Below are 27,122 nucleotides of genomic sequence, written 5' to 3'. Positions count from 1 at the left end.
CCCATTCTCGTTTTTCCAGATGCCCAACCGCGTTGCAAGAAGACTTCTTACCCAGTTTTTCTAGCTGAATTGAATTAAATACTCTATCAGTAGCATCATTGAGACACTCATAATGGTTGGCAAGACGAGTACGGTCATAACTGGCAAATGACTGACCAGATGCAAGAACATTTTGCAGATCTTTATCATTTTCAGTTAGTTTGTCTTCTATTTCTTGTTTGTACAGTCTCCTTCTTTTCTGTTGAGTTTCTTTTATCTGATTTGGTGTTTTTTCTTATCTGATTTGGTGTTTTTCTCATTTGAATTTGTGCTGAGTTTACCTTTGTTAAAGCCTTATTAAAATCAATATTGTAATTTTGCTGAAATGCACTGTTCAGTTTGTCATAAATATATCCTGCTGCCCTAGCTACTTTCTGCATAACGTTTGGTGATTTTTCATTCATTTTGGGCGATGTCATGGTGGTTGATGATAAGGCAGCTGTGGCTTAATTCACTTATCACTGGAACAACTATTTTTTTTCCAAGTACCCTGTTAAGTCTGTAAACATCAGCCCCTGTTGTCTTGCAAGCAGTGCAATCCAAAGCAGTGTGTCTTCGCTTCCTCTAATCTGGCAAGCCTTGCCATGCACTCAATGAAAAATGTGTCAGAAAACGTTCTTTCTCTCCATTTGCATTGCACTTTCCCAATTGCCTTTTACTGACAGCATTTTTTCGAAAGTTGGAATTTGCCGCCGAAATTTGTCCCTACTAACTAACATACTGTGATGAATATGTATTGTCTTACGATACCGTCCATACCTTTCCCGCATGCTGATATTTTTAGATGGTTGACACACCATAGACTTCTTACTTGTCATGACTTCCTTTGTACTTCGTGCAGCAATAACAATAAGGAATCCACAACACACCATTATGACCAGAATATCCAGAAATTTACACCAAATGCCAACGGGAAATCCTCTGTAGCAGACAGCTTTTATGAGCAGCAGACAACTTTTTGAAAAAGTCCGCCAAAAATTGTAGCAAATCTCGTACTTTATGCAAATTATATGCAAAATAGAATGCGAAATAGCCATACGCTTGTATCGTGATATCGTGCACTGACCGGAATATTTGACGAAAATCGTGTATTTTGAGTGTTTCATGACGATTTATTTTGAGTTTGAAAATAACCATCTTAAAAATGAGCGAGAACATTGCTAAAATATACTATACCTATTTCGTAGTTTTTGTCAATTTGCAAAGAATTCCACTGAAACCAACCGGCTATGCAAAAACATTGCCCGTAAGGATATCCAAAGGGAAATCAGTGGGCGAACCCATATTTGTTTTGGCTTGCTTAGATACAGAGCATGCGTTTTGAGGATTCATATTTCCCATTCAAGTTACTGAGTGAATCTTTTATGCAAAAATGTACTGGCAATGTGAGGAAAGCATTATAGTTGTTTTGAAATCACCCGTAAAATGGCGATACCGCATGAATACTTCAAATCGTAGGAAATCAGCTGCATTTGAGAGTTATTAATGTTTAATGTTTAATGTTTAATATATTTCTATAGCGCTTTTTCTACAATAAAATATTCAAAAGCGCTTTACATCAAGTAAAACAATAAAAAGTATTGCATTCAATAAAAATACAAAACAAGATTTAAACAAAAATCTCATAAAATGTCCAATAATATTAAAATTAATCAGTGCAGTTGATAAAATTGTTTAAAGAAAAGTTTTTAACTTTGATTTAAAAGGTTGAATTTCTGTTATGCACTTTAATTCAAGTGGGAGTGAGTTCCAAAAGGAGGCATCATGGGCCAGTGGCTAGAGCAGTGGACTCACGATCACAGGATGGTGAGTTCGATCCCGGCATGGCTGTGGTGTTGTGTCCTTGGGCAAGGCACTTTATTCCTCATTGCTTCTCCCCACCCAGGAGTGATGGGTACCTGGTAGGACAGAGGTTGTTATGTGTGTGTTTAGCTCTGCTGCGCTTATTGGCTGCACATGTGAGCTGTTGTCTGCTCCCCAGGGAGTTGAGTGGTATCATATTAGGTCCAGTGACCAGGGGTAATAATAATTGTAAAGCGCCTTGATCACATCTACTTGTGGATATGTGCGCTATATAAGAACCAAATATTATTATTATTATTATTATTATTATTATTATTATTATTATTATTATTAATTATTATTATTATTATAACCTTGGACCACAGACTGCAAATGCACGATCATTATACTTGTTGAAAGATCTTGGTACTACGAGATTCATACCGAAATTTATCCGCAGATTATACCTATTAACGCTGACTTTTTCTACCAAGTCACAAATATACTGTGGTGCCATACCATTTAGAGCCTTAAAGACCTGCAAGATATTTTGAAATTAACCCTGGCCTTTACTGGAAGCCAGTGTAGTTGGATCAGTGAGTCAGTCACACCATCATACTTTCTCAGATGCATTACCACTCTTGCTGCATCATTTTGGACACGCTGTAATTTATTAAAATGCTGATTTGGCATGCCATATAAGATTGAATTGGCGTAGTCGAGGTGGGAGCTAATGAGAGCGTGAACAAGAATTTCAGTAGTGTCTTGATTCAAATAATGACGAATACGTCGGAGGTTGTATAAGCTGTGACTGGCTTTTTTACAAATCTGGTTGACATGGTGCTCCATCGACAAGGTCGAATCAAGATATCCTCCTAAATTACGAACCTTGTTAACAATTTTGATTCTGTCATTACCAATTTGAACATAGTCACAAGTTAATTTGGCGAGCTGTTGTTTGGTACCAAAAATCACAACTTCTGTTTTGTTGTCATTAAGTTTCAACCTATGTTCCAACATCCAATTTTGAATATCACAAACACAGTTTTTTACACATTCAAGTGCTGTGGTCTCATCATCAGCTCTCGGTGCAAACACTTTCAGGAGCTGTGTATCGTCTGCATAACCATGACTGTATAATAAATGTTTGTTAATGACGTGGAACAATGTACTTGAATAAGCTGTAAACAGAACCGGTCCAAGGCAAGATCCCTGTGGAACACCAAATCTGATACTACACTTTTCAGACAAACTGTCGGATATCAGTACTCTTTGTGTTCTATCACTTAGATAAGATGAAAGCCAATGCAAAACTGTGTTATCTAATCCAAATTCAGCCTTCATAGTGTGGAGCAAGATTTGATGATCTACTGTGTCAAAGGCAGCGCTGAGATCCAGCAACACCATTAGTGCCACCTGTTGTTTCCCCATACACTGAAATATGTCAGAAGTTACCCTGCTGAGTACAGTCTCAGTGCTATGATATTGCCTGTATGCAGATTGACACACAGGTAATGGGGCATTTGCTTGCATGTGAGCTGTTAACTGGTCAACAACGACCCGTTCAACAAGCTTTGAAACAAAGCTTAAGTTACTGACTGCTGGTCTGTAATTGGAGAGAATTGTACCAGCACCTGGCTTTTTCAACAATGGTATTACAATAGCTTCTTTCCAGCTATCAGGAAAATGCCATTCCATTTTGAAGAGAGCAATTTATCATACAGGTGATAATAGGAAGTAATTCTTCAACACACTCTTTGAGCAACCAGTTGGAATAGGATCACTCTTACAATGATTTGATGGTGATCTTAATATGTACTTCCTTACTTCATCAGTCGTGACTGGTTTGAAAACTTCAAATTTCTGAGTAATTACTCTAGAAGTACACCTTACTGTCGGTACATATCTTCCCATTTGACAATCAAGATCATCTCTGATTTTGTCAACTTTTTCTAGGAAATGACTGTTGAATCTATTAGCCAACTCAAAACTTGTGGCGTGATCTGGTAAAGGTGTAATACAAGGTGGTTTTAGCAATGAGTTAATGACACCGTAAAGCTTTTTATGATTACCATGACAGTCATTGACTTTGTTTCTGTAATATTCAGAGCCAGCAAAATCAAGCTCCCGGCAAAAGCGATTTCTAAACTGTTTAAAAGTTTGTCTGCTGATTACTGTTTGATGCAGCCTCCACTTTCTTTCTGCACGTCTCCTCAGTGTTCTGACACGTGTAATGTGCTCATTTAGCCAAGGTAAACTCTGTTTAGTTGTTACTCGTTTCGAAACTTTGGAGCATGCGTATCTAAGAGTTTGCTTAATACAGTGTTATATGTGGAAACCAACTTATTAAGATCACTACTCTGCAAAATTACTGGGTCGTAAAGAGCAGACAATAGCATATCATTTCTGAATGTTGTGAGGTTGATCTTTCTATAAGCACGAAGTGTAACATATTTGTTATCGATACTCCTGTCAACACGACTCAAGTAAGTGGAACAAAACAGTGATCTGAAATAAAGTGATTACTCTCAGGTGAAGTGATACCAAGTCTATTGTCATCTCTTGTAATGATTAAGTCAAGCGTATTTCCGGATTCATGGGTTGGAATAGACACATGTTGAATGAGGTCCCTTGCAAAGCAGATGTTGTTAAATTTCTGGGCTGATTGGTCTTCAGCCTTGTTGACGTGAATATTAAAGTCGCCGCATATTAGGATTGGCTCATTGCAGGTTAAGATACTATCCAGGTAATTTTCAAATTCACGTAAGAAGACATTTGGGCAGACTGGATGAACAGTTGAATATGGAGGCCTGTATATTGTTACAAGCTTTATCTTTCCATTCTTGCCAGTAACACTCCATTCGGCAAATTCAAAAGAACATTCTTCCCCAGCATGAATCTTACTAACATTGAACAGGTCTTCTCGATAAACAACAGCAATGCCACCACCAGCCCTATGTTGTCTTGGATGATCTTTAATATCATAGAGTTGAGGTAAACACGATGACTTTATTGATCATAAGTGATCAATTGCCATACAACAAATGAACAGAATACGTTCGTCTGTATTCAAAAAATCAACTATTCAATGGAATATATTTCACTTCACGGTTGGAATTTGAGGTGTACTAGCGTTCACGAAATGTCGCTTTTTCGGGGGCAGTTTGAAGTCACGTGACAACATAACGATTAAATGCCATCAAACAATCGTCAAAGCAACTAATATCCTACATGCATGGGAAATTTGGTGAAGATTGGCACACTGAATTGTGAAAAATCCACAATTACGTACTTGGGTGTATATGTACAGTGTCCGTTGCCATCGTTCAGCGCCCATCCCATGCATTAACGTACGCGGGGCGCGCGGTGGCTAATACAATTATGCTTGAAATTTCAGTTCCGTTCAGTATGAATTACGTCTCGCATTGCAGATTTTAGCAATGGAAAGGATGGAATTGAAACAGTATAGTGCAATATCATATTCAAACTCATCTTGTGAGTTTTCTTCGTGGAATTTGGCGCCTGTTGGGCCTGACAATAACGACTACGCCCTATCACTATACTAGATCAATGTGTTCCATACTTCAACAGATTCGAAATTTAAAAGTACACAAAAGTACATATAACTCTTAATTCTCACATTATCAAACTCACTCCGTTTTCTTGGCTTTGATTTTCATTTTAAGCGTTCAAAACCTACGCGGTTCTTATGCTGCCGCATAAAGATTTCAGCGGAAAATTAGGCATGACAAACGCCGAACTCATAAACAATTGCTATGGAGATCGAACGTTGAGCAAAGTTTTGCCTAAGCCATTTCTAGTTCTCATAGCCCCTGAAAGCTTACAATAACCAAAATCATCTTGAAAAGTTCGAAAGACACTCAACACTGCTGTAAAAATATCGGGAATAGAGCAGTTCATGGTGCCGTTAAACCTTAAATGACGTAAATTGTTTGCGACATTCGGGCCTACGGCCCAGTATGACCGTAAGTTTTGCATGTCTGTCGTAAAATGCTATATGTCGAATAAATTTGCAGCCTTCTCTGGGCCTCTGGGAGTAAGCTTATATACGAAAGATGACGCACATCGACGTAACTTATGAAAAGAGAACGTCTCAGATTGTCGCAAAAGTTCAAAAAACGAAATAACTTCGTTTACATCAAAACACCCTCTCTAAACGAAAGTTCAAAAGTGCGAAATGTTGATGTCTGCTTAAGGGTACAATATAGCATTTTGCTCTATAAATACTGAAAAATATGTATCCCCATGCCACATTTCAATTTCAAGCAATCAATCTAGACGGGGCGTTTTACTGCATTGAGGTGTTATTTTATTCCCCCTTCCCCCCCCTTCCTTTTTCGTTTCGCTATAGATAGTCACAAATCTTGGCTTTCCAGCGTCAAACTTGAACAATTTTTTCCAATCTTTCTGTGCATATCTGTTCTTTCTTTTTCAGTTGTCGACAAGTCGCCCTGGTGTACAAACATGAGCCTCCTAAGAACTTTTCAAAGGCATTATGGTGCTTTTCGAAGTGTTGCTTTGAGCCGGCAACTGGTTTACCAAAGAGAGTAACTTGCCCAGCTATATGGGATGTTTTGTTTCGATATTTTGCACTGATAATTAGGAGCAAAATGACTACCCAGATGTGGTTACTAGAGAAGACAGACGCTTATAGAACATTCAAAAAATGATACTTTTTACGATTGAATGGTTTAGATTTAGGATGTGTTTCGGGCTACGAATCATAATGATTCGGATTCAGTTTGACACGAGTGTGCAGATTGTATTTATTTTTACACGCAAAGAACTTGTGATCACAAAATGAAAGCTAGCAACTTTCACTGATACAATGGAGGTTAAACCCTCTCCCTCCGTAAACGAACGACTTTCTATTTTCCAACATGTGCGACAATCTGAGACGGCCCCTGAGCGCTCTTTTTAATGAATTGTAAACTTGCCATGGCGTCGATATATCGCGGTCACAAAGGCAACTTAATATCAACTTGACTGTCGACTGCAAGTAGCACAATTGAGCTGCCGTGTAAAATCTAGTCCCTGTATCGGACGTAGTTCACAACCATGGAGGATTTCCTCAATGTTCAAAACCAAACATTTTTTGTCGATAGCTTTGATCTCTCAAAGGTGTTTCGTCTAAATGTCAGTTAATCTTATATGTACACTGTATTGTATACTCTTTTGAAAGACTTGTATGGGAAAAAAACAAAAAAGTTACGATACTTGTCCTTTGAAAAGTATAACTTCATCTTTTTTTATGAATGCAAGAGATTCAACACTGAAGCAAATTTGTTGTTTGGAAAGTGTTGAAAGTAATACACTCATCATATCAAAATACATACCAGGTATTCTCTCCTTTCTTTATCATATTACAATAAAAAAGACATGGTGTCTATTCTCTATGAATGCAACACAGGCCAAACTGAAGCATATTTATTGTTTGGAAAATGTTGAAAGTAATCCACTCATCATATCAAAATACATACCAGGTATTTTCTCCTTTCTTTATCATATTACAATAAAAAAGACATGGTGTCTATTCTCTATGAATGCAACACAGGCCAAACTGAAGCATATTTATTGTTTGGAAAATGTTGAAAGTAATCCACTCATCATATCAAAATATTTACCAGGTATTTTCTCCTGTTCTTTATTATATTACAATAAAAAAGACATAGTGTTTACATTAAAAAAAAATTATGCACCCCTCTACAGTTAGGGGCCGTCTATAATAAAAGCTGACGCACGACAAACGCAATTCTTTCGTTTAGGGGGAGGGGTAAAAGTTCATTTCTTTTTAGCATAAGGATTTTCTATTATTTTCGAAATGCGACTTTGCAGCGAGAACACAAAACTATTTTCGGGTTCATCGAGAACAGAATGACCACAAAATACGGAGACAGAAAAGACAGCGAAAAGACATGAATGTGAAATAAAAACCTGTATCCTTTTTCAACTTGAAACATGTATGTGAAACATTTTCCTACGTGCCAAATACATTACAATGTTCTGTGTTAAAAAGTGAAATGCGTAAAGTGGAGGTTTACGAAAAAGTCAGGTTTTTCTCAATTTTCATGTGAAAATGAAAAGTAGCGGCATTTGATTGCTTGTTTTGGATAATTTATCTCCAAATTGTGAATTCTTGAATTTGTGTTAAATAACTTTAATTTTTCTTTGCATTTGACAAGATTGCCATATTTTGACACAAAGATACAATTTCCATTTTCACAGAGAAAAAAATAATTTTGGTGATGTACATAATTTTACCTCTTGTGAATGGCATAAAAATGAAGGAAAAAACTGACCAATGAATTTGCACATTTTAGAAACAACACAACCTCATTAATTTTCTCAGAAATAAAATTTTTTAAATAATGAAACGCACCTGTACTTACGTTTTTTCAAAGAAAAATTGCATGCATCAAATTGCTCAAGGTAGTTTGCAGATTTTTAAAGGAAAAATCCTCTTATACATTTGACTACAATTATTTTCTCTCATTTTTCATTATAATTTGCTAAAACTGGATGTTAAATGAAGCAACTCCTCTATTTTGTGCATTTTTTACAAAATTTCTGTCCAAAAGCTTGTCAGCTGACAAAAGTGTACATTTAGAAAGCCCATGGTACAATTGCCTTCGCCATCTCAACTTTTGTTCACTTTGAAGTTGAAGTTCAACTTTAGTTGATATTTGGAATCCAACCGTGCCTAAGGTAATTCAACTTTTGTTCACTTTGAAGTTGAAGTTCAACTTTAGTTGATATTGGAATCCAACCGTGCCTAAGGTAATTCAACTTTTGTTCACTTTGAAGTTCAAGTTCAACTTTAGTTGATATTTGGAATCCAACTGTGCCTAAGGTAATTCAACTTTTGTTCACTTTGAAGTTCAAGTTCAACTTTAGTTGTCATTTGGAATCCAACTGTGCCTAAGGTAATTCAACTTTTGTTCACTTTGAAGTTCAAGTTCAACTTTAGTTGACATTTTGAAGCTCGAGTTGAACCACACCATCCTGGAAGATATCCCAGAATTCACCACTTCATCCTCCCTTCACAAATGACGGCCGTCTAGCGATATAGCGGTAAATACGCTAAATGTTCAAGCTAATTTTAAGAGCCACTATGTATTTTCTAGTAAACTCATTTTCACGCCAGCGATGTTTTATTGCCTGATGTACAAGGCAGTGGTATTTTTTACGAATTTTCATTAGTTCTACGCATGAATTTTTTGATCGAAAAATTGATGCTTTGTAAAGTTTGGTCAAACATCCCATGCATTCACTTTTCCCAGGACGTTTTTTGGTAAAATTCGTATGGTCAACCCAATCGATGTAGTATCATTCGACTCTTAATGGTACGAAATGTGTCAAACTGTCAGCCGACCCCTATCGATCCCTAGCATTTTGACGTAAGGGGGCTTTATTTCTGCCTACTTTTAGTGATTTTCTAAAATGTGGACGCCTTACATAGCCAGGCCTGCAGCTTGGGGCCGGGGCACCAGGTAACCTCGACCCCTGTCCGTTTCGACCCAAGTATTCACACCCTCTTGTTGTTGTTTGTGGTCAGATCAATCCCGGTGCCTTAGTCACTTTGACCTTCAGTCACTTTTCATGTTACATGTACCTGACAACGTTTTACTGAGTACATTATGCAACTTGTTTCTGTGAGAAAAGCTGCTTGCTTCGAATTCGCTACAACAACCTGATACTTGTGCACGCCGCGTAATACTTGTGGGAGGCCTGGGGTACCCAAGCAGCCCCATTGTCATTTATTGACAAGGGAACCTGTGTCACTGAAGTGGGGATGAATTATAACATATCATTTACTGATTTTGGGAATAAGGCATTCGTGATTATCGCAATTGCTTGCCACATACAGCAAGACTGGATGAGAGAAGCCGATCTGCTCGCCTTGGTGTCTTGACGCCAAATGAGCTGATTTCCAGTTTAAGCATTGGACTTACAGCAATGCATTATGGGATATCTTCCAGGGCAGCGTGGAGTTGAACTTAAGCTCATGTCACCTGTTCACTTTCAAGTGACAAAAATTTACTGGTGAGTGTCGTGGTTTTACCATGTGCAGCAGTGCATAAATAACTTTAAAGCCATTACTTGGGTATAAAAGGCAGCTTAACTTCAGTGGGTTCATTGTTTTAAATGACTGACACACGGAAGGAACGCGAGCAACTGCTCCAGAAAACTGGCATAAATCTTATCCACGGAGATAAATATAGCGCTGTGCCACCATAGTACCTTTTGTGAATACTTTAGACATAAGGTTGTGAGCCAAATACTGTCTGTTTTACAGTTTCAAGCGGCTTATTCATGAAAAATCTCTTTCTGTACACGATCAGTGGCGTCGACAACATAGCCGTTGACCATTTCAAACTGCTGTCAATCACGAAGTGACGCGCAGAACGTGCTAACGATCAAACATTTGCTGTGTACACCGGATCACTTACGAAATACACAATGAAAAACAATCCCCAAATAAATAGCATTCAATCAATAAAACCCCGAAATCGGCCGAAGACATACTGCCGCAGTTTAGCTAAGAAGGTTTTCATTCAATATTTCATAAAACTTTGCTTGTGACAATGCGCATAATTTAGGTATGTGTGTACGGCAAAAGCCAGTGTAGTATTTACGGTAGTTCTCTTTTTGGAAGATGTGGTGGCCCTCAAAAGGGCCGTTTGGTTTGTGTCAAAGACACGACTTACTGCCAACGGTGACCCATGTACGAGCGATTCGGAGGATTTGGGTACAGGGACCGTATGAGCTGCAAAACACAATCGGGCATAATTTCCCTCTTTGTGACAACAGCCCCTTCGGCCCGCATCAGACGTGCCTTGCGATCAATGTACCTGGCATCTAGCCAGGTACCTCTCCTGCACAGAAGAGTCCAGTATTTTCTGTACAAATTTCTTCTGATGCCAGCGTTCAGGTCGCAAGCCTGCTGTCCAGTTCCCAACCACTTCTGCCGTACTGTTGTTACACAGGGCTGGCAAAAGCAGTGCCGACATTCTTCTGCATTCTGATCCCTCTGTATAGGGATATCGGTGGACAGTCGGCGGTTTTCCTGCGGCATAGTATCTACCTCCGCTTCTCTTCGACGTCCATGCGTTTCTTCCAGATCGATCTCCCATCCAAACTGGGTTATAATGCCACGTATGACAGCCTCTTGCTCGTGATTCAGAGAGAGAGAGAATTGCCTACTCATGGTCTGTTCGCGAACTGTAATGATGTGAAAATTACTCTCAAGAGATCATTTGATGCGTCACTAAATATGCAAATAGATAAGTGTCGATGACGCTTACCTTTGGTTATCGACCAATAAGCTGGGCGAAGGTTTTTGTGAGGAAACCACGTGACCCTAAAAAAATATCATTTACATTTACCCCAAACTGTTGACAAAATCTTAACATTATCAACATACAGAAAAACGTAATTATTAATGGCAATTGTATTCGGTACGATATATATTTGAAACAATTGACAAAAATTGTTTTTAATATCTAATAATACTAAAAATACGTGTTGCTTCCACTTTATCAATTTCAATGTGTCTTTCATATTTATTAAATCTACTATGTTTTCAATCGCTGAATGCACCTATCATACATACCAATTACGGAATGGTAAAAATGATTTATGATTTACACTTGTTACCACCCAATCCCACCCCACCTTCGTTTTGTATCGTTATTTTGTCTCTCGTGTTGATCCTCAGCGTTTTAGTTTCGAGTCGTTTTACGTCAACGTCACCTTTCGTCTTATGTTCAGTTGACAATTGTATAACTTGTTCCGCTTACATATTATTTCCCAAAAATATGATTACTGAAAAAAAGTGGCCTCGCTTTCTGGGTTACTTGTTGGGTACCGTAATTAATTTCATGTACATATTCTATGCCATGGCCTTATGCTAGGGAAGAATTTGTTATTCATTTGTTGGGTACCAGTCAACTCGCACTTTTTCCAACTCGCCCGATTCCAACTCGCCCGATTTCAACTCGCCCGATGTCAACTCGCCCGATACTATTTTGCAATTTTATGAGTACCTGGTACGTATAAAACGTTTTATTTCTAACAACAATTATTTCTAACATTGAGAACCACGGTTGCGGTTGAAATATGTGCCAACACGGAAAACTTTTTATTTGCGAATTTCACGTTTTGCAAATCTCTTGAAAGAATAAATTTCGTTCGGCGTCTTTACGTATAGGGATAGTTACTGCGTACTGGCTCACTTCTTTAGGAACAGCAGGACCGTCTTTCACGAGTTACTGGCCTGGCATGACATGAAAATAGCTGGCCTCGGGCCATCGGGTTATCGTACATGGAATCTACAACACCCTATCTCAAAACAACGGGCGAGTTGGCATAGAGCGAGTTGGTATCGGGCGAGTTGGAATCGGGCGAGTTGAAATCGGGCGAGTTTGTTCTGGGCGGGTTGGAAAAAGTGCGAGTTGACTGTAATTCGAATTTGTTTCCTCCTTACGATATGAAGGAGCAGTAACGAAGAATTTCGACATATTGTTGTTGCTTTTACGGTTTGAGGGACAATATTACAGTGTTAGCATTAGTCTTGGAAAGGTTTCGGACCATCGATCGCGTTAGTGTTCAAATCATTGCAAAAGACCCATGTCACTGAAACCACGGTAGTCAAGGTGAAAATAAATCTGTTCTCCGTGGAGTCCTGTCGCCAATCATCCTAATCATGGAATTTTAGCACACAGGTGTTTACTACCGCATGCTTGTATGAACGTATTGCCTATTTCCATATCTTGTCACATTGTGAACGTCTTCCAGATTGATTCCCACGATAGGTGTGAATTGCTTTAGACAACGATACTCACTATGCTCTATGTTGACAATTACCTAACGACAGAAAAATCGGGAAATAATAGTGCCACATGAAAACCAATTACGTATCAAAGAGACGTTTTACTCTCGTAAAAAATCTTGTCCCAGTACTTGGTTCAAGTCTGTGATTTTTGAATGTTAGAGTGGGTGAACTTGATGAGTGGGGTGTACGCGATGAGTCGGATGTACGTGATAGAGGGGATCGAGTTTCTTCCGGAACCACGGCGGAAACTAACCCACTTGATCCTCAGTGTTTTAGTTTCGAGTCGTTTTACGTCAACGTCACCTTTCGTCTTATGTTCAGTTGACATGTATAACTTGTTCCGCTTACATATTATTGTCCCAAAAATATGAATACTGAAAAAAAACGTGGCCTCGCTTTCTGGGTTACTTGTTGGATACCGTAGTTAATTTCATGTACATATTCTATGCCATGGCCTTAGGCTAGGGAAAATATGAAGGAGCAGTAATGAAGAATTTCGACGTATTGTTGTTGCTTTTACGGTTTCTTGGACAACCAAGGCTTCTCTCCTTCTACCTCCATGATATTACAGTGTTAGCATTGGTCTTGGAAAGGTTTCGGACCATCGATCTGATAAGCGTTCAAATCATTGCAAAAGACACATGTCACTGAAACCACGGTAGTCAAGGTGAAAATAATCTGTTCTCCGTGGAGTCCTGTCGCCAATCATCCTAATCATGGAATTTTAGAACACAGGTGTTTACTACCCGCATGCTTGTATGAACGTATTGCCTATTTCCATATCTTGTCACATTGTGAACGTCTTCCAGATTGATTCCACGATAGGTGTGAATTGCTTTAGACAACGATACTCACTATGCTCTGTTTTGACAATTACCTAACGACAGCAAAAAATCGGGAAATATTAGTGCCACATGAAAACCAATTACGTATCAAAGAGACGTTTTACTCTCGTAAAAAACCTTGTCCCCAAACTTGGTTCAAGTCTGTGATTTTTGAATGTTAGAGTGGGGTGAGCTTGATGAGTGGGTGTACGCGATGAGTCGGATGTACGTGATACAGGGGAGTTTCTTCTGGAACCACGGCAGAAACTAACCCACTACTGAGCATACACAAGGTAACGCATTCGATTGCCAGGAAAACCTGGCCTGGGCTGCAAATTCCAACTGCATTTATATGAAAGGCAAGAGAGAGAAACTTTTAACATGATTTCATTTTTTTTAAATTCACCGACTTGAACCAAGTCTACCGGTGATGTCGACTAACGATACTGAACATGCAAGGTGTGTGTACTGATGATGCGGTCTATTCATTGTGTAAATAAACTGTTGTCACTTGTATCATCTATCCTTATCGTTTATCTCTACTGCTTCCGCATAGTCACTGTTTCGTAAGATATGGTCTACGCGTGTCTTTCTTCCTTCCTTGATATAGATAAACAACGATAGCTTCCCTTTTTGTTCGACCCAGACAACTGAGCGCCAAGTTCTAATACTCATGGCATCCCAGGGTCTATATATAGCTGACTTTCAACGGTTATGATTATTCCAGCGTTTTTGCCGGTACTGGTCGTTCCACTGTTTGCTTCACGCCGACGTCCCTTGTAACTTGCAGGTTTTTTTACAACTCTCATTTCATTGTAAGAAGGGGTAGGAAAGTTTAGTGTAGTTCCGTGTAAATTTTGCCCCCGCGTATATTTCGGTCGAACTGACAGTATTTTTTTGTGTGTAAATTTTGTATATATTGAATCTTTGCCTGTGATTAGTGTATATACCAGAAACTTTAGATATCTTAGTCCGATTTTTATGCTTGCCATTTTTTTTTTGTTTTTTTTATTACCCTTTTCAAAAGTGTTGCATATTTTAATTATTATCATTTTCGAGTTGACTATGGCACTGGTAGATAGAGAAAATAGGGCCCGTCCCTCTGATAACCCCGAAGCAATCCGTGAACGAAACCAGCGCCGAGTGAGAAACAATAGCAAACGTGGGTGTATAGAGTTCGCTGCGCCGTCTGTTGATGCGAAAACAGAACTTCAGACTTCATTGTCTTACATCCGTGACCTACTTGGTGATCACCCACGGAAACTGTCTAACTACGACGTGTTAGTCGAAATCACCAATTTCTTTATCACGAAGAATGATCGGAGCAGAAGATTGAGTCTGGTGGCAGTAATGAAGACGGCGTGAACCATTTTCAACTGACCGACGAGGCGAAGACAGAAGAAAAGATGTTTCTGTGCACTGCCTCCAGTATCAACAATCTGGTAGCAAGAGTTCAAGAGCATAGGCAGTGTTGCGAGGGAAGTTTAAATCCGACAGAACAGACATGATGGGCCATGCAGGTCGCCTCCACTTTCGTTGTAATGGCACACGAACGAAACACCGTTGGTCGTGGTATTCTTCGCCGACTCTGCCAAACGGCAAACTTCTCGTGAATTACAGGTTAGTAAACTGACATTTTTCGTTATTTGTCACCGTCGCAAGCTTTTATATTTATGCTTATACTCGAGAGCTTGTGCGTTTGTTTCGTATAAGAAGACTTGTGCACTGAAAGGAAGTTAGGGAACAGTGAAATCAATAAGGTATTTTTGAGGCACGACAATTTGCAGTCGACCGAAGTGTTAATTGTATACCTATTTGTTTTCTTTAAAAAGGATGCTCCATGGTGTTGAAACCAGTGGTATCCTTGAAGCTCAGTACGAAGCTATCTGCAAAACTGCAAACATTGGATTACTACATGGATATTACAAGAAAACATGTGAGTATAAATACAAATGTACTTCATAATTATTTATTGCCAAGTTTTACAACAGGAATTACATCGTTTCTCCTCGTTCTTATTTCTCCCCCTTGTCTTTCAGTCCTGAGTCAGTATCGTCCAATCGTGGAACAAGCTGCTGAAGAGTCAAGAAATGATGCATTACTGGAGGTATACAATTTTCTTACAGTTGCAATTTTCTTACATTTTCACTGGCATTGAAGATCACATCATTCCTTATAACAATAATTACTGATATCAAAGTACTTTCATCATACCACTGTCGTGTAGGAGTACAAGTCCATGTATCCATCGGAACGACTCGAAAAACAATGTGATTAGTTCATGATGTAATATGTCTGAACTATCTATCCTCGCAGGAGATTGCTTCGTATGAGGAAAACAGCCGAGGCAGTATTGAAGTAATGTCAGATGCTCGACATGCAACAAGGAAAAATTCCAGGCAAAGCGACGTTATATTTCTTGGCGACAGGTAATGGTAATCGTCATTATTGTATCTTTCATAAGCGCATCAGGCCCGTGACGTAAATGCGCAGTATTTCAATGTGTAAAAATGTGCATTATATCAACTTTAAAGTTTACGAAGTGTAATAGAACTTCAACTGAATTCTTTCTCTCTTACAGAACCCACAAATGCTTATATAAATCGTGTGTAACCAAAGACGACGACAATTGTACACAGAGACACGAAATGATAGGTGTGCGACGCTTTTACGAGTGGGCGGATGAAAATGGTTAGTAACATCATTATTGTTATCTGTCTGCAAAACTGGGTATTGTACAAAATGCACGACCTTACGATGCATAGTAGGTTAGTTACACGAAAATCTCTAACCCCATAGTCATATGTTCGATATATCTGAACATCACTCAATCATAAAAAATATAGGATGACTACTAGAGTTAGGACATGACTTGACCTACGGCTGGGAGAGTAGAATGAAGAACTTATTTTCAAAATGAACAGATTCAATAATAAAAGCAACTTTATTCGCAGTTGTACCGGTGGCGATTCATGCCCATGACCGAAACGCATCCGTCAACAAATTTCTCAGAGAAGAGCGTCCACATACAAGGAACTCTAATGATACTTGGCATGGTAAGTTCATTCATTCACGCCTTCATTCTTTCATTAACTGTCCCATTAGGAACCGTTGTTGTAATATTATTACATACATATAGTGTAGCTATCCATATTTATTATTTTTGTCAGTAAGCTTAGGTTATGAAGCATTGATATAATTGGTTTTATGTTATTTTTTTATTTTACATTATGTCCATTTTAGTCACGAAACAGATCGGAAAAGAAGTAAAGAAAATAACTTCTGGTGCACAAAGAAATCATGGGAGGACCTGGCACATGGACTTGTCTGATAAAGGTACACATGTTTTGTTTCTTTTTTTAGGTTCAAACTCTCGTATTTTTAAGTATTGAAAACGCTTGTCAAATGCGAGCGTGACAATGTGCACTTATGCGATGTACCAAAGTTTTTAACATGGAATCATCGTCATCACTATGCTATGCAAGACTTGTGAAAAATGCGTGATGTCATAGCTTATGAAATCCTATAGTTTGAATGCCATGTAATGACGTACATTAATTGAAATAACTATGTGCTCCGATGCATTTTATTTCCAAGTAGTAATAGAAATTATTCTATCCACAGGTGCTTCCATCAAAACTCACATTTATTGGAGCATGAAACACGCCAAGGCATACATTTCTGAACAAGGAGACAATGAAGAAACCAGGCTAGAGGCACGTCATTTACTCAGGCAGCGGCTTGATAACATCGTGAATCACTACCAGGTAATGCTATGAGTGACATAAATTGTATCACAGACTCGTTTGCAATTTTTGTTTAATCAAAACATAATTGATTCATTTTGTTTTTTTTCTCCGTAGAATGACCACATCGGTTGTCATGGTACCTCTCGATGCCAAACTGATGACTATGAGCCTTCTTTCCGAGTCATTGAGAGTCCCATTGCAGTGCAATTATTGACAGACTTCATAAGGAGAAGTGTTGTTTATAGACAGCCTGATGATTACATTGATGTAAGTGTATGAATTTATGAAATGACTGAACAAAAGCGTCTCTTTATAACACACACACACACACACACACACACACACACACACAATAGTGATATATTGAATGTGAATTAGTTTCAGAACATGTGAAACCATACTATTTCCATTTTTATTCTTTTTAGTGCAAAGACACACATTATGTTGAAAGTTACAACAATGTGTTACTGATCATACGAACAAGCGAGTGGCCTTCGGCAACAGCAGATACAAATTGCGAAGCGACATGGCTTGCCTTGATTGGGTATGTATGTTACAAGATGCTTATCAACCCGTTAGTTTAGACACACAAGATAGGTGTATAATGATCATAACTGACATGTCATTTAATTCATAACTGTATACAACAAAACTGTATACGTGTTTTAATTTATTTATTACTCCATTTACACTTCATCGTAACAAGACTAAGACGAAAGCGTAAATGCAATTTTTTCGGTGATCATTCCAAAACTGCAGATGCAAAAGGACACATTTTGATTAACATTTTATTCAATTTTAAAAGCATGGCGCTAAGCATGTTGCATACATGAGCGTGATATTTTATATCGCAGGCGTGCTTTTAATTTAAAATTTGACACCCACAAAATGTGCTCCACACTTTTAGAATGAAAATGTGGACCGACCTGCGACATCGGTGAGGAGACAACGAAACATCCGAGCCAACCAAAGGGAGCTGAACGTTCGGAACTTGCCAAGGAAGACGTCAGTGTGGAAGAAAAACGTTTGGAGAGCCTTAATGCGAACCATTTTTGCGGATTAATAAAATCTGGTTGCCACAGCCATTGCCCTCTTATAGAGCCATTCTGCTAACCGTCAACAAATAATTTTCAAGTGTATTTCCAACTGTTTACATTTTTACGACATTAAATGACACTTTTTGATTCTAGAAATAGCTATTGTCATTGTTTTTTTCGCCAAACCAGTGGAATTTTGAAATGAAAACATGGCCATCACAATGTGTTTGTGGGCAGATGTCCCGACCATTTACCTGTATAGTTTACTTAGAAAACATATTTTCGTTCGTGTAAGAGTACATGATATCTGCTGAGCCCATTGACAAGTTACAACATAAAATAATGCTCGTTTTGTTCTTTCACAACGACTGTAAACCTTACACCCTAAGATTTATCCGACTTTGACAAACTCACTACGTCAAATATATTCGAAGGTGGTTGGTTGTGTAGCATTGGGTAAATTGTGTTGTTGTGTGTCAGTGTCATATTGTGAACCTAAAGGCGGGAACTCAATATATCCGACCTTGATAAATGGTAATAACTCCCCCACCTAAAACTGTTTTCTTTTCACAAATCCCATGCACTATGAAACGTATTGAGCTTTTAAAAACATCATAAATTGTTTCATATGCATTTTTTGGCAAGGGACTTAGGGATTTTCTAACAAATACATAAAGTCTATGTATCTCGTTGACGAGACATTCAATTTTTATAAATCAACTATAAATTTTACGATCAACCTTCCTCCCCAGCCTCCAAGTGAGGTTATTTTGTGGGGCTGTTTGGTAGCCATTCCGGTAGCTGCTGTGACGACACTTGACTATCTGACCACCTGCCACAGTACGCAAAACACACACCTGTCCTCTAATATTTAGTCCAAATCGCCAACACAGCCGTCTCTAACATTTGAGCACTCATATCAAAAGTAGTAGAATCCGTGCCAAGGAAACTTTACTCAGAAACTTTACAGAAGCCAACTGCAACTATCATTGAGTATTACTGCCTTGATCAAATTGTTGGCTCAGTAGCGCCATCTATAACACAGTCGCATGTGTCAGTAGTGCAGTGGTACATGGTGGCCGTTGTATGGTATGCAATCGAAAAGAAATTCACACAGTAACCGTCGCGTCGTGTACACACACATGACTGTGGTCTAAAATGTCATGAATTTGTCATGAATTTGCCAAATGCTAGCCTCCACCTAGCTCTACGTGACAGGGCTGTGTGTCACCGGTGCTATAAGGCCGGAGGCTGTATAACGCCGGTAACACTCAGCCCAATAACGCAGACCTTAGGCCTCAGCCCGGAAGTATGCGTTCATTGAACTCAACAATATCGACCATGTGGATCTGTGAAACACGAAGCAGTACCTCACATTTATTCCGTATATTTATCCTTTTTACCTAAGTAACGTGGTTTTTTCAATGAATATTGAATTACAGCACATCCCGCTGAACGATTTCCACCTACCTTTGTGATCGCATTCAATAGCATATTCACGCACCGAGGTGAGATCGATGTTGACAGGACGAGTGACCGGAACCAAATGTGCTGTATTCCGAACCACACAGTAGTTATGGCCGGCTACAGTGGGCCCATGGCCGTGCATCGCCGGCAAACTAAGCGTTTGGGACATCACGAGAGCAATTTTTTTTCCAGTCTGTGAGCGGTTGAGTAGTCAGGCAGGCATAGATCGGAATTGAGTTGATTTCGACCGAAAGTAGTGTTTCATGCGCGGCCCAAATTGGGACCGCGGTGACCGGCTTTGTCTGTGGCATGCAGTCAGTAGGACTGTGGTGGGAGGCCGTATAACGCCGGGAACAATCAGCATCGTACGCAGAGCTATGTACTCGGTTTTTCTTGGTTCACTCGGTATCGTACATGAATACTGAGCGTAAGGAATATGACAGCAAAAACTAACTACCGGTAACATCGTCTGTTATGTTAGCTTATGGTATTTGTATTCAAACAAAACTGTCTGGATTAGGATTTCCGTAGAAGTGGGTTCTTATCTAAGCCGATAATGGATTAAACACGAAGTCAACATGGGTTTGCCTTCATTATTCATTGCCACTCCCGGACCCAGGGATCGCAAGCGATGGCTTTAAAATAAAAATAGTGCTTACACTATTGAATACATATAACGGGAGAGATAATGCATTTCTCGTTAAAATAAACATATTTTTTAATTAAAATTGACAGAAATAAGATCATACAAACTACAAACACATAGGACTATTAAGATTTATGCAAATTTACAGGGCTACATACATTTATAGAAAATCATTGCAAATACATAGAAAATATTAACAACATACATTTGTATCTTTGTAAAGACTGGACTGAAATTACTATGGATGGTAAATCTTTTCAAAGTGATGCTACAAAAAAGCGTGACCCTTCAAGTGTTTTTGCATGACAAAGTTCCACCCTACCACTTATCATGTGCAAAAGCAGTAATCTATCCTCTGTGTCTCAAAGTCTAATAATAATAATGTCTGATTTGACACAGACTTTCTCATTTGACCTTTGAACAATTATATATTTGTCCACACCTGAAATGAAAGTGATATTAAAGAATATAAAGGAAAAACTTTGAAAAACTGTCACAAACGTGGTTTCAAAGAATGTTACAAAATATGTAATTACATTCTCTTAAATTCTTTACAAACATGGATAAATCTACATATATACAGTGCCATCCAATAATATATCAGTATTTGAAACTTCTATCTTTTGATCACCAGGTGTTTTCATATTCAATCAGAAGATAAATTTAAAGTACAGAAACTGTAAATTGTGATGGTTTTTTACTATTCTTCTTTTTTATTGCAATGTTCTATTCCTAAGGTATTAAAGATACACAGTATTCAGCTTGTCATTTCAGCCTGAACATGCATGTTTAACTGAAAATGTACATGTAAAAAGTGCATTATTGAAGAGTGAATTCTGGTGCAGACTAGAATTCAAATGTACAAAAGGCCCAGAAATGCTAAATGTTGATGACTTTACCAAATTTCAGCCAGATTGTCTTGTCTTACTCCCATAAGTATGTTTGCATGCAGGGTTTTAAGCCTGTCAATTCAGCTTGTACATGTGTAAACTCATTGCCATTGTTGACAAATGAATTCTGGTCCGGACTAGAATTCAAATGTAATAAATAACATTGCATTTTACAAATATAGATGCTATGTTGACAAGCTAAATAGTGGGTGTTTCAACATTCTTTTGAGTTAGAATATGCAGTTGCAATACATATATATGCATGTGTTTGTATATTACCTTGTGTGTCCTCTGTTGATTACAAAGAAAACCTGCAAGATTTTTCAGAGCTACATGTATGCCTGTACATAGTCCCTCCATCATGTCTGTCTGTGCTTCTTGTCTATGTACATGTGTATGTGCAACAGATACTGATGCATGTGTACATTGTCTGTATACATGTACATTGTATACATCTGGTGTATGTATGTGTGAGAGTGTATATATATATATATATATATATATATATATATATATATATTATATATATATATATATATATATATATATATATTATATATATATATATATATATATATATATATATATATATATATATATAGACTGTACATTACAACTACTCCAGCAAAAACTTTTTGTAAATTAAGTTCTTGTATCTCTTTCAAGTTAAACAGTTTCCCCAGTTTTGGTAATGTACAGTCTACATATATGCATGTGTTTGTATATCAGCTTGTGTGTCCTCTTACACAGAAAATCTGCAAGATTTCTTAGAGCTACTTGTAAATGTATGCCTGTACAAACTCCCTCCCATCATTGTCATCAGTTTGTCTTTCTGTACTGCAGTAAGCTTAAGTGAAGGTGTTTTGTAATATGGCAGTTTCCCCGGTGTTGTGTAGTGAGGAAATTTCATGTAGAAATTAATGAGAAAAGTCAGACAACTACATCTGAGTGTTTCTACACTGTAAATTTGGGGGGGGGGGGCTTGAAAAAATTACCCATGTAGGACTTGAACCCACATTCCCCGAATTCATGTATGCAAGTGTGCTGCACAGAAAAACTTGCACAATTTTTCAGAGCTACACTGTATGCCTGTACACAGTCACTCTATCATTGTCTTCTCATTGTCTGTCTGTACTACATGTCTATTAACACATTTGCGTGTGTGAATATACATATATGTACATATGTACATACAGGGACTATGATGTGCATATGTTTGCACGTTCATGCCTGTTGCAATGTAAAGACATAAATAATGCGTGTCCATCTCAACACATCTTGTTTCCCTGTACACCTGTAAAAACGTTTTCCAGTGTGTTAACTTATTATTTTCCATTTGAAGCCTCGTGTTTCAATTAACACCAATGCAGTTACAAATATTTTAGTATGCTTGCTATGACAATGGGTCAAAATTTCCACTAAATTCATGACAAGCATTGTAACATATCAATTGTAATGACAACCACCATTGTTCATATCACTGGAGTAAAATTACCAAGCTGTTGTTAGTTTGAAATAGAATAAATTATATGCAGCACATAAACATACATTGGCCTGACAAACTATCAAAGTGTTCATCTTAATTTGTTCAAAGCCTTGACAAGGAGTAAATTATTTTACCTACAATTTTATGGCATTAGAATATTCATGCAACAGTGTCGCTTAATGTTTTTGGATGTCACTGACACTTGGTTCATAAAAGTAATGCAAAATTGCTAAAGTGAGCATATGTTGCTTATAATATTATTAGTGAAGTATCTTAAAGGTACCCCCTTTTTACTCAACATTTTGGAAACTTCAAGCTCAACTTAGATGGGTACACCTCAAACCGCATCCCCCCCCGTGTAAATGATGAGTTTCTCCTTGCACCATAGGTGTGCATGTTTAAATGTTTGACCCATTGTTAACTTCAAATTTCAAAATAGATGACCTAGGCCTATACCTTCAACTGTTTCATCCGATGTTTTGTTTACAGCTTGTCGGGTATTCCTTCTCGTCTCAATTGCAGATTGTTGCATTGCATTCCTTTGTAAAGCTGCTGCTGTTATTAGCCGCGATAAGTGTACAACGTTCATATGATTTGAGGCAGGTCGTCCAACGCGCTGGGATTACCTCCGGGGATTACCTCCATTGAAAAGTACCTGCCGTGTGCCGGTGCAGTAACGATCGGTGACCTGAGTCAAACGATGGAGGTAGCAAACTAAGTCAAACATCGCATTTCGGCATGGTTGAGACATCTCGCTCCTACTCTCACAGTCAAAAGAATCTTCGCAGCCGCTTTTTGTTTGTCCTTGAGTGCAGCTGTGCATGCTTTGCTATGTAAGCTGGGTGTGTTGTGACGTAACTGTATATACTATTACATGTAAAATAGGCAGGGGTCAGTTCCTTGTGCCATGCCGCCAGAAAAAATATTGCAATCTTAAAGCTGAATCTATATCACAGGACGAAAACACAGTAGTGATTGTAAGTGATATACAATAGAATTATACTCAAGAGAGAAAAGCACACCTAACGCTTAACAGGCAGTACAAGATCTGATCCCTACTGCCCTTCCCTTTTTACAATGGACTACCCGACCCTTGACCTTCACAAAGGTGAAAGGTAAATATGAACCGAATCTCGACACACACACAGAACCAGCGGAACGCATAAGTCATCATGTCTAGTCACGGTTTCTGTGGAGGGACCGTGGTCATGTACAGTGGCTGCGTGCACGATTTTGTGGAGGGACCATGCTGCGTATCATACCATCGTCAAAGATTCACACAATTCAACATTTATTCGACCAGTCTTCAAGGCGACAGCTTATGCAGTGGATCGTCGCTCAGACCTGCTTATCCATGTCATGGATAATGGCGTGCAGTTGCAGAAAAAACAGCCGGCTTTAGACTCAAGCACCTTACACAACATGTATTTTTGACCACAGTCGAATCGTGACTTTAAACAGCGTGTATGTATAACCGACACACTTGTTCATCTCAGGAATTTGACCACTTCGGTTCACTGTTGCGGCCGGCCAGGAATGTAGTGCCTTCCATGCCTATACAAAGGTATGTCAAGTTTGTAATCTTTATCCAAACACCCTTTTTATAGTTCCGTGGTTCAAATCAAACAAACATTGACCAGTAAAGCTCAATCTTCAAATAGCAAGGGAGGAGTCCTTGGGCGAGGGGGGGAGGGGGTTGTTACTTTGAAATATGTATTATGCCAAGGGACACTTTGTAAATTTTAGGCATGTCCATTTGATCAACAGACATTCAACTGTAAACATTTTCATTTCATCACATTCAGCATCGCCGTCAGGTCTTTTTATACTCCATGGTGTAATTATACAGACATACATGGTATAATATTGCAAATTACCAAGGTACATTTTCTTTTAACATTGCACCTCTGCTTCTACAGTACATGCATGTGTGTTCCTCAGGCCCACTTCTCCCATTGCCAATATCTTGTATTTAAATATGAAATATATTAGGATTTCACTGAAATTTTCCAGCTCACAGAGTCAGAGTCATTCATTGTGGCACCAGAATTTTGCCAGCATTGAAGGTCGTCTAGCCTTGTGTTAGGAAAACCTATAAGTACATATAAGTTTATTAAGTTCAGTGGTTTTTCAGAGACATGCACAAAAATTTGTATCTTTTAAACCTCAAATTTAATTAGGCATGTTGATGCAAACTGTCAATGTAAAAGTAGTGTACAGTTTGCAATTTCCTGAGAAAACTGACAAGAACTTGGCCATTTAAACAAATCCAATCATGGTGCAATGAAGCATTTGATAACTAACACTACTCTTACATGTTCCTTACCAAGTTTGTGGAACTAATTGCATTCTGAATAATTGCCTGTATTTTCACCAAAAGTACCACATTATCTTTCACAATATACCAATTTTATATTTTGTAAATTCATTTAACACTAACAATAGAGCTTTCAATTAATTATATTAAATGATTAGAGAGAAATGAATTAAATGTGAACTGACAAATATAAAGAGACATAAATAGTACATGTACAGTTGTGTACCAGTCAAACATACATTTGATGCTGAACACTTGCAATAAGTAGGTCTTTCATACTCTGGTTTTTTAATTGAAAGGCAATTCTGGAGTTTTAAATGAAAGAGTAAGTGAAAACTACACTGTACAGGTACATGTGACGGCCAGCTATAATACTGAATACTGAAATAATAATACTGAATGCCAGTGTCACTTGCTTTGAGACAAACAACTCATTACACCTTCACTAAACTGCTGGATCTACTTTCCCTTGGACCCCTCACCAAAAACAAAAAAATAGAAGCATAGTCACATAGGTGTCATGATATAAATCTATGAAATGGTCATGAATGTGAAGACAGCCAGAATTGAGCTGACAATGTTCTGGTGTACAGTACTGAAAATGAGAGTAATTATACACATGGTACATAGTGAATTTAAATATTTTTGTTTTTTCTTTCAATTACATGTCAATACATATTTTGTATGCTGTTTGGTTTGTATGGCTCAACTAATATGTGTGTTTTATTATCTTTGATTGTAGATCATTGCCATGAGAAGGACACCAACAACACAATAGAGGTTAAAGAATTACATGGGCACATGAACAGTACTTCATTGTGTGTAGAGTTGATAGAGGAGATTGATGACGGAAACAAAACGGATGGGACCCAGAATACTTGCCAAGACTTCAAGACCATATTGAGGAGTAAGTAGTCAAACCCTTGATGGAAAAGCTACATCATATGTCAAAGAAAATCAAGGGACTATAGTTTAGGTAGATTCTACAAATACTCAAAAATGTTTGAAGCTTTCAACTTCATTGATTTAAGAACATTGTAACAGAGTTTTCCTTTACCTTCCTCCAATTTGGTTTTAGAATGGATACATGTAGCGAACAAAATTCAAATTGACATCTTTTGATACATGTAAGATTGAAGTCATGGTCAAAGATTCGAGAAATTCCCCTGACAAAATACTGGTTCAGTTGTTTTGAATATTGAAACAAGGACTCTAAGGGGTGTCTTTAGCTCATACTTGTATATATGTAGTTAAATACATGTAGCTTTTTTATGTGATGTGTATTTTGCATCATTATAAAAGAATGTAGCAGTTTAATTATACAGGAATTTGTTTGGCAATACTATTTACTTACAGTTTCAGACTTTTCAATTTAGTCTAGTTTTTGTGGTTTTTAGCTTGTCAAGATCTGTTGTTACACATTTAGAAACTGATTGCATTCAATTCTATACACTGTTCTATGGCAGAGTACTAATATATATATATATATATTATATATATATATAATGTGCAATATTTTGTTCACAATCGGATTAATTGCTGGTGGCTGAGATAGGACCCATACATGTTTATGTACATGTATGTACACTCATATATGATTGAAGTATTTTTTATTTCAACTCTGTAAACCAAAACAAAAGATGAAATCATGTTTATTTTGATACATGTATGCTTACTGTCAAAAGAGAGCATTGATATACTTTTATAAAAAAAATAAAATTTAAATAGAAAAGGCCATTGCTTTGAATCTTCAACATTTTGCAAATGGGCCATGATAAACATGCAGAAATTATTCAATTCTGAAAATTGATATTACATTAACCCTTATCCTGCCAAGTCCATATTTCACCACCAGGTCAAGATGGTTAAAAAATATCTATCTGTGCTGACCTGAATTCAACATTAGTAGTACTGAAGCAACAATTTGGACAACAATGCAACTCTAACAATCACATTCTTTTTCACCTCAGTGACTATATAGGTTTCTGTGGCAGCTACAAAGTCACATAAAATTTTTTTAGCACACAACA

The 27,122-nt window shown here is 37.9% G+C and overlaps 1 protein-coding gene and 1 long non-coding RNA gene across 2 annotated transcripts; both read left to right on the top strand.

Moving 5' to 3' along the window:
* Window positions 1–13,850: 13,850 nt before the first annotated feature.
* On the top strand, window positions 13,851–18,442 carry LOC139123637 (uncharacterized). Its single transcript, XM_070689808.1, has 11 exons — window positions 13,851–15,120; window positions 15,333–15,436; window positions 15,540–15,607; window positions 15,817–15,929; window positions 16,082–16,191; window positions 16,455–16,556; window positions 16,744–16,836; window positions 17,125–17,267; window positions 17,364–17,516; window positions 17,675–17,793; window positions 18,157–18,442. The coding sequence occupies exons 1-11, from the start codon at window positions 15,005–15,007 to the stop codon at window positions 18,188–18,190; spliced, it is 1,155 nt and encodes a 384-aa protein (XP_070545909.1). The 5' UTR covers window positions 13,851–15,004; the 3' UTR covers window positions 18,191–18,442.
* A 5,513-nt stretch (window positions 18,443–23,955) lies between these two features.
* On the top strand, window positions 23,956–26,028 carry LOC139123638 (uncharacterized). Its single transcript, XR_011549738.1, has 2 exons — window positions 23,956–24,339; window positions 25,835–26,028. It is a non-coding gene; the product is annotated as an uncharacterized lncRNA (long non-coding RNA).
* Window positions 26,029–27,122: the final 1,094 nt, after the last annotated feature.

Source organism: Ptychodera flava, assembly GCF_041260155.1.
Source record: "Ptychodera flava strain L36383 chromosome 23 unlocalized genomic scaffold, AS_Pfla_20210202 Scaffold_23__1_contigs__length_28996876_pilon, whole genome shotgun sequence".
Classification (NCBI taxonomy): domain Eukaryota; kingdom Metazoa; phylum Hemichordata; class Enteropneusta; family Ptychoderidae; genus Ptychodera; species Ptychodera flava.
The sequence above is the reverse complement of the archived record's forward strand: the minus strand, read 5'-3'. Positions and strand labels throughout refer to the sequence as shown.

Bases quoted from the DNA above. Each gene is read 5' to 3' on its own strand.
- LOC139123637 (XM_070689808.1), top strand. From the start codon at position 15,005: ATGATGGGCCATGCAGGTCGCCTCCACTTTCGTTGTAATGGCACACGA. The intron at 15,121-15,332 runs GTTAGTAAACTG...TTCTTTAAAAAG, and splicing joins AAACTTCTCGTGAATTACAG to GATGCTCCATGGTGTTGAAA. The intron at 15,930-16,081 runs GTAATGGTAATC...TCTCTCTTACAG, and splicing joins GTTATATTTCTTGGCGACAG to AACCCACAAATGCTTATATA.